The sequence below is a fragment of the Dermochelys coriacea genome, chromosome 17 (genome assembly GCF_009764565.3).
Source record: "Dermochelys coriacea isolate rDerCor1 chromosome 17, rDerCor1.pri.v4, whole genome shotgun sequence".
In the NCBI taxonomy this organism is placed as follows: Eukaryota; Metazoa; Chordata; order Testudines; family Dermochelyidae; genus Dermochelys; species Dermochelys coriacea.
This window is the reverse complement of record NC_050084.1, coordinates 17,611,904-17,628,503: the sequence shown is the minus strand read 5'-3', so window position 1 is coordinate 17,628,503 and position 16,600 is coordinate 17,611,904. Positions and strand designations below refer to the sequence as shown.

Below are 16,600 nucleotides of genomic sequence, written 5' to 3'. Positions count from 1 at the left end.
AATCTGTGTAAAAGTCTACATGGAGCTCTCCACAATGTCTCCCCCTCACTAGGAAGGCTGACAACTGTCTATCAGCGCAGCAATGGCAGAGTTATGGGACTGGTCCAGCCAAGGGCAAAGCACCTACAACAAGGTGTTGAGCTCTCTCGGCGCCCACCGATATTAAAAGCTGGGAGGACACTGAGCATCTCAACAGGATCAGGTCCTGTAACAGCATTCTGTTTGCCTAACCCAGTGCCAGTTGCCCTTATTTAGAAGGGACAAGCCAGGCAGTCATTTTTAAAATAAGAACATATTCTTTGACCCCTCAGGAAGTTCAGTTCATCCAGTGTTGTTTCAACGGGTTACGAGGCATGTACTTATCTTTCCAAATGCGTCCATCAGATCATAACTTCCAAATGTCATCCTCTGCATCTGGGCCTCCTGGTGTATTAAGTAATGGAGCATAAAAGGGTGCCATATGCCAAGTTTTAAGAGACTATAATTTGAGCTGAATGTCAATTTCAATAACTGTTGTTCAAAGGCTCCATGATGAGCTTAATTCAGAGTTATTAACTTATTACACAGATCCTGCAATCTTCTTCTATAAAAAGGAAGTAATCTGCAAGGACAGAGGTAAAACATTTCTCTCCCCCTCCCCCTATGCTAAATAATGCTTGCAGTTAACGTAATTACATAATGGCTTCCTCCCATATCATCTCCCCTGTCAAAGCAGCCATACAGGAGAGACAATAACCCAGACAGACAGTAGGAATCTTCTAAAATTATTCCCCCCAAGGTCTGGTTTCAATTCTGCCCAATTTGGACTAGAGCTAGTATTCAGACTGTTTTGACCATCGTGGGCTAGGGAGAGGCAAGGTTTAGCTATATGCCATATAAGGACCGTACTCATCCCAACAGAATTTTTTTTGTCTCGTTCCTTTCATTAAGCTAGCATCATGCTATAAAAAGTCCAGGGCTGACTGATTGGAAGACTGAGGCCTCTGTGCACAGAACAGTTAAAATACAGGCAACTACAGTGCAGGCTTCCCTCATGCAGGCATAGGGGAATTGGACGCTGGACTAGGAGTCACAAAGACCTTGGGTGCTATTCTCAGCTCTACCAGTGACCTGCTGTGTGACTCTGGAAAAGCCACTCCCCATCTCTGTGCCTGTTAACCCTCCCGCCCATTGTCTGACCAGTCTATTTAAATTGTAAGCTTTTGGGGGCAGGGTCTGCTTTTTATATGCATTTGCACAGTGCTTATCACAATGGGGACTCCGCTCTTGAATACAGCCTCTAGGCACTACTGTACTACAAACAGGCCTCAGTGAAAGTATGGGCTGAAATACCATTCACAAGTGCTTTGCTGATTAGAGAGGGACTTGCACACATCATAGAATATCAGGGTTGGAAGGGACCTCAGGAGGTCATCTAGTCCAACCCCCTGCTCAAAGCAGGACCAATCCCCAATTTTTGCCCCAGATCCCTAAATGGCCCCCTCAGGGATTGAACTCACAACCCAGGGTTTAGCAGGCTAATGCTCAAACCACTGAGCTATCCCTCCCACCTTGCTGTGCTGAATGAGGGCTCTAAAATTATGCTACAGTTCCTAAATAGACTGATTTTCAAAGGTGAATTAGGGATTATAAGAGGCTGGTAAAAATCAACTACCTAGACTTGAACTGAAAGTCCTGAAGCAAAAGCAAGAAATTCAGGCCAGCAAAGCTAGCTGGGGTTGCTGCATATCATTCAGTAATTATCATTAAGGAAAAAGGTAAGATTATCTAGAAGAAGTTATGGGACAAAAATAAATCGCAATAATCTCAAGGATAGGATCTGAACAGAAAAAAAACAGAGGTAAATTAATTAACTACGTGTGTTTTGCTGATCACAAGAAAGCTTTTAGCTCAGTCTCTAGGTAGAGAGCAGGGATTAATATGAATTATCTAGCTCCAATTAAATTGCTTCAGAACAAGGAACAGCGAGATTGAATGGGTCTATTTGGAGATTACATAACTTCTGTTGAAGATGCTCAAATCACTTAGGGAACTTCTATGGTCTTTATTATGTAGGTCAGATGGATTATATTTGTCCCTTATGGCCTTAAGATCTCTGAATCTAATGTGTTGCTGTACCCTAACTCTCTACAGCAGGGGTTCTCAATCTTTTTCTTTCTGAGCCACCCCTTGCTAGCGGGTAGTAAGCCGGGCAATTGCCTGCGGCTCCATGCCACAGGGGCCCCCACGAAGCTACATTTGGCTTCAGCTTCGGGTGGCAGGCTACAGGGCCCCAGACTTCAGCCCCATGTGGTGGGGCTTCGGCTTTCTGCCCTAGGCCCCGACAAGTCTAACACTGGCCCTGCTTGGTGGAATCCCTGAAACCTGCTCGCAGCCCCCCCAGTGGGCCCCAGACCCCTGGTTGAGAAGCACTGCTCTACAGCAAAAGAACATATGAAGACAAAACTTAGAGGTGAGGCAGCTCCATATGCTACTCAGTGCTGAGCACAACCTGTAAAAATTAAGTAAAACTTTCAACACATACCCACAGCAGCATATATCAAGCTGAGAAAAGAGATACTCTCAGCAATTATCTAGACTCTCAAGAATGAAACTGAAAGTAGCCAACGGATCTGTGAACTCACCAAGAAAGCCGGTTCCCAGGCTACCATGACCACCAGCTTCTGGAATTATCATACCAGACAATGGCAGAGAAAGCTTGGTGGTGAAAGAACGAGAGTGATAAAAGATCAGAAGCTGGTATAGTGCATATAATTCATGTCATGAAGGACCAGCGTCATCATGCTGGTTGCAAAGCTCTACTGAGCATTCGGCTCTCATTAAAGTGCATACCTTTAAACATGTGATTTAAATTATGCACATGCTTGAAGCCATTTCACACACTTTTAGTTAGGCACGTGCTTAAGTGCTTTGATGGATCAAGACCCAAATACTGAAGTCCTTAATTATGCACTGGCATTAGTAAGTAGTTTTGTCCCCCACCCCGGAGTAAGGGCTGAGTAAAAAAGGAATAAGAATTTCAGGACTTGGCCTCAGGTAGACCTGCAGTATCACAAAGGGTGGGATTCAAGTGGAGAAAATTTTCACAGTTTGGTTAGCTGCATTTCATGGAGAATCCAGGAAAGGCTTTTACCAGCAATGCGTTGAGAAGATGGGCAAATAAATCATTTGTGCAGTATCACTATGGGGAAGAAAAGTCAGGGAGTTGCATGACAAAAGCGTTGAATATTATCTTTGGTTTGCTTGTTTGTTTTAAGTTTTGCCAAAATCTGAATTTTTAAACAAAAATGGTAAGACAAATTTTTTTCTTCATTTTTTTCCATAGAGCGCTGGTTGGATTTCAAACTTGTTGGATTTCAAAGTTATAAAAGGGGGAAAAAAATCCAAAAACAAATCACAAAGTTTTTTTCCCATCCAGCCCCAAGTGAAGGAGTTAAACAAAACTGAGGAAGATGGGAAAAAGCAGAGAGCCTTCAGACCTGGAAGGATTTACAAACAGGGATCCAGTTTCTTGCCATAGATCTCGGTTAGCAGAGGAGGAGCTCTCTTATTTGTAAAACCTCTTGAAACAGGTCTGAAAGAGTCCTTTGGACAAGAGCTTTCTTTGGACCATTACAGAAGACACAAGGTCCCCAATAAAAAGCTGCATGCCCCAACTAACCTCAAATTAACGCTTAACCTTTGTCCAGGATATTGACAGGCTTTATACAGTTCCCACTCAAGATAGAGCCGGTCTGTTTAACGAAGTGAACACCTACAGGATAAGTAAGTGCTCAATAGCAGTCATGACCACCCAGCATAAATATTTGCCCTTTTAACAGTCTGCAAATCTGTGAACAATATCCATATTCCTTCCATTAAGCAATCACCTTATTTAACCAGGGAACTCCTAAAGATTAAACATTAACACAAAATTTCTGTGTCCTCAAGCTGATTGGGCCTGGAATAATGTTATCCAAGAGATCCCCGATTCTGCTGACTGATTAAATTGATACTGAAAAAGGAGTGAATTAATATGGCAACTGATTTTAAGTTATAAGCTCAAGATAGGTTTGTTGAGAATTTGGGCTGAGTTTTGAGAGAAGTGTTATTATTGTAGGTATTAAAGATTCTTGTTATTGCTGCTCTGTCATCCCCCCGTCCCTGTCCCCCCCAGACACACACACACTTTGGCTTGTTTGTTTCACATCCCTGTTCGGTCTTGTCTTTTATGGTTTGACCCTGTAAAATTAAAATCAATGGGACGCTTGCACTGACTTTAATAGGAGCAAACGACTGACATTTTGACATTTACTATATATGTTTGTACAGTACCTAGCACAATGGGGACCAAACCTGGATGACGTTTTTAGGTGCTACCACTACGTCAGGTGTGGCCAAGCCACGGCTCATGAGCCACATGGGCCCTTTTATAGTTAAAGTGCAGCTGGCAGAGCCCCCCCATGCCTCCCTCCATTCTCCACCTACCAGACTTGGGTGGGGGGGTGGAAGCAGCTCGGGCTTCAGCCCTGTGGTGGGGTGGTGGGGCTAGGGGCTTATGGGCAGAAGCCCCGCGCCTGGGTAGGCACCACCCTGCGGAGCAGGGTGTGCATGTCTTGCAGCTCTTGAATTTCTGAAGCTTGGCCACCCCTGCACTATATCAATCATCATCATCATCATCTGAACCAAGTTATGATTTTAGGTGGAAGCCAAGAGAAGTTCCCATGGCATTGATTCAGAGATGGGCTTGAATCGATATCCCAGATCTGAACACACCTGAATGTAGTGAATCAGGCTCGTTCTTACCCAAAGCCAGAAACACACCTGGGTGCTTTGGTTGAGAGTGCCTTTGAATTTCTGGTTTGTCCAAACACAGGATGTTTGTGTGCATATGGACCAAAACCAGATGAAAGAGTCTGCTTGCAACCCTGCAGCCTTAATGAACTGCAATTTGCATAGCTCATCTTGGGAGTCCTAAAATAAAAAGGAAAAGACTTAATGAAATCAGTGGCCTGCCTGGTAAAGAAACCAGCTGGGAAAGCAATCTTAATGCTGTCATTGTGTGAACAGGTTCCTGGAAAGATAAAAGAAAAGGAGGACTTGTGAGTCTCTCCTGCACTACATGTTAGCTAATTGATCAGCAAGAGATGCTTCCATATCTGTCCGCAGAACCATCAACTTGGCATTTAATGCCTTTAGACTCCCACGCATTCATTATGCAGATGAACATGGGCCACTCACTCTGCCATATCACTAAGGAAACTAGAAGATCCACCACAGAACAGGAACAGCCTGCCAGACGTAACTCCCGAGGCAGAATGTCACACATATGTTACTTTAGCTGACTGCCTGTAGAAGGGGATGGGAAGAATCACTGGTCTTCCAACATATCTGCTTTGCAGAAGGGATAATAGGAAGATGTTGTGTATAAAGATGTTGTGTGTGTCCATCCGTCCATTCTTTCTAAGCAAGGCATGGAAAGGACACTTTTTTTTTAAATGGCTAGCTCCAGTGCTCTCATTTTCAATAATTTATAGGAGCAGAAATCTCAGACTTTCCCAACATTAATAACATCTAGTTAACCAGTCAGTGCTCACAGTGTATATGGCCATGCTACAACATGTTGTCTACTTTGGACTGTTCTAACAAAGTATTAAAGCTGGGAGGTTTCGGGGAGAGATGCTGGGCAGGTTTATTTTTCCCCTCTGGTGAAATGTTATTTTCCAAGGTTTTCCTATAAAATCTGAGTGCCAGTACTAAGAAAAATCTTTTCTTAGACATGAGGATTAATAGGGAAACTGAGGAGTGCTTGGATTATCCTGTCTTTCCTGTCCTATTCTAGTTTTGTCAATCCAAATAAAGCCAAGCCCCACAGTGCAGGGGAATGGAAGATGCTCCCCAGAAAATAACTCCCTTTTATACCAGATAAAATTGATACATTACTCAGCCATGGTGCCCCCAGTGTTTACCCAATTATGTGTGTTTATAGTACATTTAGATGCCAAACTCATCTGTATGGGATTGCTGACCGAACAATAAAACATGCATTAAAAAAAAACCCCACAGATGAACCAGGTTGCATTAATCTTATCTTGACCCCTGGATTTCTCAGGGTGATCCCTTCTTATATATTAAAACCAGGAAGTTAAACTGAGAAGTTCAGCTTTTAAGTTTCTAATCTCTTACCAGCTTGGTTAAACAAGCGTGGGAGAGAACAGACAAAATACATGCACTTCCAGGAGCTCTCATTTCAAGTAGATCCCCACCACAGGGGAAAGCTCCAAGAAAGAAGAGTCCATAAAATAACCTCTGAAAAGCCACACCTTTAATACAGACTAACACGGCTGCTACTCTGAAACCTTTAAACAGGTGTCTCATTTGTTCGCAAGGAGCAAGAGAGAGCTATATAACTGCAGCCCTAGAGCCATGCAAAAATAATAATAAACTGATTTTCACCACCAACAGGGAGGAAAGGAAGGTCATGTTTATACGGGGTTGCAATAATGCAAAACTTTTTCATGCTCTCCTTCAAATTAGCAAAGTTTCTGCCAGAAGAGACACTGTTTTAGCCTTGCAATGTGTCTGTGAGGAAAGTAAATGTTGTTATCCCTACTACACTGATGGGTAAACTGAGGCACAGAGTGAACGTGACTTACCTGAAGCCTGCAGAGCTAGGCATAAAACTCAGATCTCCCAACTCTCAACCCCGTGCATTAGCCTCAAGACCCTGCATACCTTATGGGAAAGCAAAATGGTGTTTACGCATTTGCATAGCTCAAGAACTCACCCTGCAGACAGACATCTGATTGGTGGTAAGGGTACCAGTCTTGTCAGAGCAGATGACAGAGGTGCAGCCCAGCGTTTCCACTGAAGGAAGGCTCCTCACAATAGCATTCTTCTTGGCCATGCGGCGTGTGCCCAATGCCAGACAAGTGGTGATGACAGCAGGGAGACCCTCAGGGATGGCAGCCACAGCCAAGGCCACAGCAATCTTGAAATAGTAGATAGCCCCACGAAACCAAGAGCCGCCATGGACCGGGTCACTGAAGTGACTGATATTGATGACCCAGACAGCTATGCAGACCACAGAAATGACCTTGGAGAGTTGCTGGCTGAACTCATCCAGCTTTTGTTGCAATGGCGTCTTCTCTGCCTCAGTTGCAACCATCTGATTCCTGATCTTCCCAATTTCTGTGTATACCCCGGTGGCAATGACGACTCCAACAGCCTTACCAGCTGCAATATTGGTACCCTGGAAAATAAGTCATTTGTATGTACAGAATATACAAATATTAGATCTTTGAGCTTAAAGCAGCAAATGGGTAGCTCACTGTGTAGGGAGAGAAGATGGCCTACCAATTAGAGTACAGGATTTGGAGTCAGGAGTCCTGGGTTCTTTCCTGAGACCTGTCCCTGAGTAACTGTTCAATTTCTTTCCAGCCTGGACCCAATAACTCCTGTTTCCTGTGACCCCTTGACAGGCCTTTCTACTTTTGGTGATATTCCACAAAACCTAAACAGGGGTTTCTCCAGACCTATCACTAGCTACTGAGTCTTCTACGGTCTTCAAGATTTGTGTGGTTTGGAGCTTTTTTTTTGAGTTAGAAGCATCTCCAGATGTAATGCATACCCTTTACTCCTAAGGAGCATAGAAAAGTTGAAGATGCTTGGTCCAGTAGAAACTACTAAATTAAAGGACTGCCCCCGTCCCTCCCCAGCCCCCTCTTTAATGGATTTTAATGTATAACAGTCTTGCTTCACAAATTATTATGACCAGTTTTGTTCAGAGAGGGTAAGAGAAATTGGACAGCGAGTCAGTGACAGGTTTCAGGAAAGAACCCAGAAGTCCTGACGCCTAATCCTGTACTCTAATTGGCATGCTACATTCTCTCCCGGCACAAGGAGCTACCTGTTTCCTGCTTCAGGTTCAAAAGTCGGTAACAAAACCTCATATATAAACTCCTCCAAATCTGGCAAAATGTTAAATTGTTTTAAATAACCCCTAATCTTTATAAGATGAAGCAAAACCTCATGTTGCAAACACCTTTGAATTTTGGAGCATTCATATTCTGCAATCTGAATCCATCTCTAGTTTTCCTGTTTGAGGGTTGTTTGCACCTCAAAAGTTTCTATTTGAAAAAAAAAATCCTGAAGAAAAGCAAAAATCAGATGAATCTGTAGAGCTTTGCTTGCTTTTGCAATTAAGTCATGAAAAGGAGTGAGTTAGCATCCATAATCCAGCCTTAGGCTGCTTCAAATTGGCCCAACTCTATCAACCTTTTTACACCAGTATAGCATTACTTCTTATTGAGCCTGGGGGGAGCAGGAGGGGAATCAGAAGCCATGAGTTCTGCATGTTTAATCACAAACACCTGCAACGCCTCTAGTCCATGATTTCAGATGAAAACCAGAAACACAAAGGCTGAGATTTTGAAGGAGTATAAGTAGGGCCCTACCAAATTCACGGTCCATTTAAGTCAATTTCACAGTCACAGGATTTTAAAAATCATAAAATTTCATGATTTCAGATATTTAAATTTGAAATTTCATGATGTTATAATAGTATGATCCTGACCCAAAAAGGGGTGGCGGGGGGTCACAAGGTTATTGTAGGGGGTTGTGGAACTGCTACCCTTACTGCTGCGCTGATGATGATGGTGGCGCTCCCTTCAGAGCTGGGCGGCCGGAGAGCGGCGGCTGCTGGCCAAAAGCCCAGCTCTGAAGGTAGAGCCGCTGTCAGCAGCGGCGCAGAAGTACGGTGGCATGATATAGTATTACCACGCTTTCTTCTGTGCTGCTGCTGGCAGGGCACCGCTTTCAGAGCTAGGCACCCAGCCAACAGCCGCTGCTCTCCAGCCGCCCAGCTCTGAAAGCAGCGCAAAAGAACGGGTGGCAATACTCCCTAAATAACCTTGCAACCCCCTTTTGGGTCAGGATCCCCAGTTTGAGAAACACTGGTCTCCCCTATGAAATCCTTATAGTATGGAGTAAAAGCACACAAAAGACCAGATTTCATGGGAGGAGACCAGATTTCATGGTCCATGACGTGTTTTTCATGATTGTGAATTTCGTAGGGCTCTAAGTATAAAGGAGTTAGGTGCCAAAACTCAATGGGCTGCCTTCTTTGAAAAATCTCTGCCACAAACAGTAAAGTGAGAACTGCCCCAGTGAATAAGCCTTTGTGGAATATCCTTTTACTAGTCGCATAGGTTGTAATGCTGTGGGGGTGGGGGGAGGTTTGAAGCTAGTCACCTCTAGTGTGCCTCCAATATGTTGAATTCAGTGATCCTACCACAACCCATGACGACTGCAAGTAGAACTGAGGGTCTGGGTTGCTTGGGGGTGATTTTTGTTCTCAGCCTCATTTTAAAAGAAACATTAATAAAAAAAACAAACCCACTTGGTTCAGGGGTACAAATGTCTCTCAAAGACCAAAGGGACCTACAGGGTTGACATACCACAGATCGTCACAAGGATACAAGACCCAGATTTATAGCATGGCCATTGTGAAATTCCCATCCAGTTATTCCTTTGTAAGGACTCTACACTGCAGCACAACCAAGACTCAGATGCTCCTGGTCCAGTGAGTAGATGACAGGCCAACTTTTGACAACATGTAAACTGTTATGGGTGGGATTTTTTAAAAGCATTAAGCATTGGCCTGACTCTTTTCCCATTGACTTTAACAACAGCAGAGTTAGGCCACCACTGAACGCTTCGGAAAAATACCACCGTAAATTGTGTCCTTCGGTGAACAGTAATTATCCTGTATTACAATTTACTGCTCAAAAACATATACACTTTGATACCTGCCTATGAGGTTCTTTACCCTGGGGTTGTTTCTACAAAGACCCAAGAGAGGACGTGACGGATGGGAAACAACTTACAGAGAAAAGCATGTTCTTCTTGTCCTGATTGACAGCCCTGGGGTCAGGAATTGGGTCAGTATGTTTAATCACAGACACAGATTCACCTGTAGAGACAAAAGGAGGGAGAAAAAACATTTACAAGGTTTCCTACTGAGATTCTCAACACAGATCCAGTTCCAGCAAAGGCTTCTATTAGGGTGGATTGGAAGCTTCTGTTGGTGACAATACGTAGCCTTGAAAATAGATCTTTGGCACTAGGTCATTTTGTTTGGACATTCATCAATGAGATGTTACAGCTGGTCCATTCATCTGTTCACTATGGAGAGAATAGTCATAGGAAAATAACTAGCTTGAACTCAAGTGAAAATTACAAGAGCTAAAAAACTGCTAAACTAACAGCATACCCTAACAGGGTAGGCCAACATTTTGAGCCAGAAAATGTAAAGTTTGGCACCTAACTCCATATTTAGGCATCTGAACGGCTGATACAAGTTGGCAAACTCAAGTTTCACCCACCAATTGCTGCCCTCCGCATACTCCAGCGACAACAACACTGCTGTCTGAATTATTGTGGTTTGTATTGTAGTTGCATCTGGAGGCCCCAACCCCACTGGGCTAGGCATGGTACAGACACAGAGAAAAGTTTTTCCGGATTCCAGACAGGTTTTAACTGCCACCAACTAACCGGTGAAGATTTCTACAGAGAAACTGGCACCAGAGACCAAGTGTTGTTCTGGTGAATCTCAGCCAGAGTTGCTTCTTGGCATTAATTGTGTGAGGAGATAGTCAAATGGAACAAGGATTAGCTTTTTGTGCACGGATTTAGTTGGGTGGGGTCTGAAGGGCTCAAAAACTAATCCTAAATTGTGGGGTGCTTTGCAACAGCAGGAAAACATTACTCATCAGGGCGACAGTGAAGATTATACTATCTATTTTTCTATTTTAAAGATATCCTGAAAAAACAAAGACTTCTAAAATTAAATACTCTTTAGTTCAAAAAAATCTTCTTTTGCATCTTGTAAGGAACAGTCCTGCATTGTGGCATGGAGACTGGCTACATTACTACTACTGATTATTTATTTAGTCATGGACCAGGATCCCATTGTGATAGGCACTGTACAAACAGATTAAAAAGATGGTTCCCTGCTCCAGGAAGCTTACAACAGCCAAGTCTTCCAAGCTTTGAAGAAAAGCCCCTCTCCTCAGGACACAAAAATCAAAATCAGAGGCAACAGTTCCACTTATTCAAGGACAACTCAAAGCCACAAAAGCTAATCAACAGCCTCAAGAGAAGATGGAATCCCTTGGGGGGATGTAATGAAAGCATCAGGAGTGCTTCTCCTGAAGGTCTTTATTTTGTGCTCTGAGCACAAAAATAATTTTGTTCTGCAAGGTGACAGGAGATGCAGCAGAAGGAGAAAGTTCAATTAGTACAAAACCATGTCTCAGGGAGACTGTGCTGGTGTCCTTATAGATTTAATTTCTCCAATTGTTTTCCCTTCCCTTTTGCCATCTCCCAAACTAATGAATTTTTAAAATCATGTCAAAAGGAGATTTGCAGTTTAGACTAATGGTTCATCTAAATAGAAAAGAAAGGATACTTCCATTTCCCCCTGATAGCAGTGATATAATGTTTAAAGCTAATATGTAATATTTCAAACACTTCTTTAATCCATATTTAAAAAAAAAATCCCCTCCCCTCAATGACAACATCCGATTCTAGCAAATATCAAACATCTGAAATGAACTCTTTAATTGCTACACAACAAGATAGACATGAATCAAGCAACATTTGCTTTCAAGCACAGTACAGTACCTGTGTAAGACAGCAACATACCCTGTTCTGCAGTAAAATGGGTAGCCATCATTAATATGAGGCTTGAGTCTTAACAAAATCTCACACACATTCAAGATTTTGGGCACTTCCTGCTGAGAGTCAGCTGTGGTCCAGTGGTCTGAGTACGAGACATGGAGCCAGAATCTCCTGAGTTCTAATCCCAACTCTGCCACTGGTTCCTTTTCTGGGCAAGTCACATAGTCCTAAATGGAGCAATTCTGAAAATCTCACCCCAACTCCGCTCCCACTGCAAATGCTCACTGACTTCACTGGAGCAGTCAGGCCAACACTGAACGCATTTGAAAACCCCACCCTTAATCCCTGGTTTTAAATTGTTCCAGCTGTAAAAAGGGCTGATAATAGTGCTAACCAATCAGCCTCACAGGGACATGGTACACATTGGTTTGCCAAATGTCTGGATTAATTAGGTAACCCTTTGGAAAGTGTTATAGAGGGGCTGGCCTCCACAGCTTCACCAGACAGGTGTGAAAATGAAAACGTTCAGAGGAGGACCTAGCTTTTTCAGAACTCAGAACTGTTGATACAAATTTCACTGAACGTTCTGTGGGTGTGAAGGTTCTTAAAGCACCAAGCCCAACACCTCCACCGCCATGTAGGACTCATTCTAGTAGCAGTCATTCTGTGCAAGACTGCCATGCTCACAGTAACAGCACTGTCTGTACCTGTGAGAATCGACTGATCAACCCGTAATGTCGTGGATCTGATCTCGATGATCCGGATATCGGCTGGCACCTTGTCACCAACTAAGAGAGGAAAAGTAGAAGAGAAATGCCACAGGTTAAAAGTGTTTGGTCCGATCTGTGACTGAACTCAACCATAGTAAGGGAGATACAAAAACTAATCATGGGAACTAGCAAGAAGGACAGTTTATGCACAGACCTTGGACTCAGAAAAACGATCTCAATTCCGAGCTCTGTCACAAACCTCAACAAGCCAGTTAATTTCCCTGTGCCTCAGTTTCCAATCTTTAAAATGAGGATAACATTACTTCCTGTTCCTCCATTTAAATCGTAAGCTTTTCAGGGCAGGGACAGTCTCTTTGTGTGTGTATATGCAGCACGCGTCTCTAATGGATGAATGTCCACATCAAAGATAAACCACCACCAACCGTCCTCTGTTAAAACTCTCAGCAAAGGCGCCAACGACTGAATGGGCCATAGACACTGAGATCCCCCTCTTAACTCTTGAGATCCCATACATAGTGATACAAATAATCTAGATACTCATATGGCCTTCATTAACACAGTACATGAGCCCTACACAAACATATTTATCCTCAAGACCTTGGGAGGGAAAGCATTACCACCCATTTTACAAATGGTGAGATTAAGTGATTTCCCAAAGGTCACAAAGCAGGTCTATGGCAGAGTCAAGAATCTCAGTCCAGTTCCTTAGCCATACAACCACACTCTTGGCTATAGAAACCTGAGTTGATGAACATCAATGTTCCTTTGGCACAGTTCCTAACAAATGTCTTGGAGATAAAAGTGGCCTGGTTACCAGTTATTTTAAACAGAAAATGACTCATCTGGTGAAATACACACCTATAGTAAACTCCCATACAGAAGTGTAGGCCAGGATGGGAGGAAAGAACCACTCCCTGGCCTGGAATTCATTGAAGTGCTTCCCTGCGCAGTGGCGGATAATGCAGATAGTTCAGGAGTCAACAAAAGTAACTGTCTGCAGGAGGGAGAGCAGAAAGAGGTAATCAATATCCCAAATGGAGATGCACCAAACCTGATACCACTAGCCTCCTGCCTCCTTTCCAGTTGTTTCAGGGCTAAGGGCCTGATCTAATGCAGATTGAAATCAATGGGAGTCTTTTCCACTGACCTGAACGGGCACTGAATCCAGACCTAGTGGGTGAATGCCAGAAGACATACTATACGCTATTTAGTCAAGGCCTTTGGGATGAAGCTCTTAACGTTCGAAGATTTATTTGGGGTAAGTCTCTCATTTCTATATCCCTGAACCAAAGAATGCAAGACAGAGAACTGAAACCCCCTTCCGCAAGAAATTTTATTCACACACGGACAGCATCCATATAGATGGACCCTTTTTAAGATATACCAAAGTGCTCTACTCCCCCTTACACGGAAGGGTCATCTATTTGTGAGATGTAATCTATTGCCAGTGGCAGGCACTAAAATCTATTAGCAGGATCTGAAAAGAACAGGTATATCTATACTATGATGATTGGAGCTTGATAGATACCCAGAGAGCAGGTCTCAGAGCTTAGGCCATGAGCCTCAGGGCTGACCTTGCTGGACCTGCTTTGAGTGCTGAGAAAGAACTGAAATCTTTAAAGCCTCTGAGGTTGCCAATGGTGCCAATCGCTGGGTGGGAATTGAACTCGCTTCACGAAGACAGGATCAGCCTCTAGCCTGCAGTGCAACCTGTCTAGTGAGTTTTTTCCATTGGGTTGGTAACAGTTAAGGCTTATTCAGATGAGAGATTTATAACTAGCTTATTTATTTAATACACAAACTTTCTTCTCCTTGTGCTAGCAAGGGGCCGTTTTGCTTCCAGGCATCAACTGTCCTAAGACAGCTACTAAATAGAAGCTAATCATTACAAAATCAAAGGCTGCAAGTTTCCACTGCAGTGAAGGCCAAAGGAAAAGAGTTTGCCTGAAGCCAATGAATGGATGTGGCTCAGTTTTCATAATGGATGGGCACAAGAAAAATAGGAACAACATTGGCATGAAGAGATCAGAATTAGTTAGTAAATCTCACAAGGGACATTGCCTCTCTCTACGATGCTCAGCAAGAAGTCTTGTGGCCAGGGCTGGCTCAAGCCAATCTTTGATTTTGTACTTCAGCAGCCCCTAAAAACTACAACTGAGAGACCAGGGTCCCACTGTGGTAGGTACTTACATAAACATAGTAGACAGTAGGTACTGATTTCAGTGGGACTTGTAGAATAAAGTATTACTAAGCATGAATAAGGGTAGCAGGATGAAGATCATTGTCAATAGGATGGGCAATGAATTGCCTTATCTAACACATTGCCAGTTATCACTCTGCTGTTGTTATAAGGTAGTTATATATGCCCCTGATCACCCCAGCACCTGAAGACCTCACAATCTTTAATGTATTTATTCCCCGTAATGCAGTGATTCTCACTTTGCAGATGGGGAACTGAGCCATAGAGAGACTAAGTGCCTTGCCCTAGGTCTCACAGGAAGTCTGTGAGGGAGCAGGGATTTGAACTCTGACCTCCTAGGCTAGTGCCCTAACCACTGGGACATCCTGGCTCTCTGCACCAGTACTCATGTTAATGTCTAACATGAACTTTAACACCCCTCTCCCCCACCACTCCCCAAAAAAAGAGACAGGCGATCTACTGTATTTAGACAGCCTGGGTGAGAAGAGCTGAGGCCAGCTTCAAGAAATCTGCTACGAAGGCAAACCAAAACGCCATATTAAATGCTATTTTAACAAATTATTTAACTTGTTCTTCATTTTACCCACCAGGCAATGATTTTAATGGACTCAAACCCTCCACTAAGCTAGACTGTAATGACAGAACATGTGAGGAGTGGTGCATCACTGTACATCACCCAGAAAAATCAGAGAATGAACCATGCTCAGCACAATTCCTCTCCTTGCCTTGCTCTGGGGAGGCTGTAAATTACTTCACCACCTTCTCAGGAAGCAATTTGCTCTCCTGTATGCTCCTGATAACAAAAAGAAAAGGAGTACTTGTGGCACCTTAGAGATTAACAAATTTATTAGAGCATAAGCTTTCGTGAGCTACAGCTCACGTAGCTCACGAAAGCTTATGCTCTAATAAATTTGTTAGTCTCTAAGGTGCCACAAGTACTCCTTTTCTTTTTGCGAATACAGACTAACAATGCTCCTGATAATGTAACTCTGGCCAGTGAGTGGTGGAGGCAGAGCCAGGGCTCCTCCCATTCCCTACCCGCAGGGCTGCAGAACAGGGAGTTTCTGGTGCATAGCCCCTGCTCTACCTGCTGTCACTGGAGTCACAATCCGAAAAGGGAAATCAGGGGGTGGCTACCTCCTCCCCACTCCCCCATGGGCCAAGGAAGGGCTGCAACAATGGCTCAACATGATGAGCTGATAGTTACAGTTTAATGTTCCACAGTCATGGCAAAAATAAGAGAGAGCGCGCTCATTCTAAGCTATCAGTGCTTTGTTTTCCATTTTAAAATTGACAGTCATTCCATTATCAATTTGGAGTTTTTCCCGCTTTGTAGATCCCACATTTAAAAAACAAAACAAAACCCCAAACCTTTTAAAAAATGAAGTCAATTACAAAGTGTTTGCATTAATCTCAGTCTTCCAACCTCAGTCCTCCATACATTACACCCAACCTCTCTCTCTCTCTCCGAGACAGACAGACAGACACTCACTCACTCAGGGATAGAAACACTGCCTCATCAGATGCCTGGAAAAAAATTAGCCAAAGCCAACGGAATTCACTACTACAGGAGGCCAGAGCATTAAATATGGTGGCATGGATTAGGATCAAAAGCAGAATGCATAGTTTTACTTGCTAAATTGAGGTAGTCAAATATCACCTTTCAGGGCATCCACTAATTGCGACACGGATCAAAAAGGAATTTCTCTCTTTCACTTACCATTCCTCCTTCTCCCATATCATAGCACAGCATTGAATAACTGGTCAGGTAACTAAGTTTTTCACTTTCCCCTTCTCAACCATCACATAGATGCCACTGCCAATGTAAAAAATACTGGAGCTTGGTCCTAGGTAGCATATACATATGTTCCCCGTTAGATGTGCAAATGTGTCAGCTACAAGAGTTTAACACTGTGTGTCATTTTACACAGCAGTGTCAATCATGCCCCCTCAGGCCCTAAAGTTATATGAGCTGGTGCTCATGCTGGATTCACACACTCTTGTATTA

At 43.4% G+C, this 16,600-nt stretch overlaps 1 protein-coding gene across 4 annotated transcripts in view; it reads right to left on the bottom strand.

The window, feature by feature from the left end:
- ATP2A3 (ATPase sarcoplasmic/endoplasmic reticulum Ca2+ transporting 3) overlaps positions 1 to 16,600 on the bottom strand; it is a 155,591-nt gene that overhangs the window by 56,215 nt on the left and 82,776 nt on the right. For all 4 annotated transcript variants that reach the window (XM_043499309.1, XM_038375536.2, XM_038375537.2 and 1 more), the window contains exons 6-8: positions 12,369 to 12,449; positions 9,867 to 9,952; positions 6,767 to 7,231 (exon numbers count right to left, since the gene is read on the bottom strand). In XM_043499309.1, the coding sequence (XP_043355244.1) occupies positions 6,767 to 7,231; positions 9,867 to 9,952; positions 12,369 to 12,449 (632 nt within the window). The remainder of the gene's footprint in view (positions 1 to 6,766; positions 7,232 to 9,866; positions 9,953 to 12,368; positions 12,450 to 16,600) is intronic.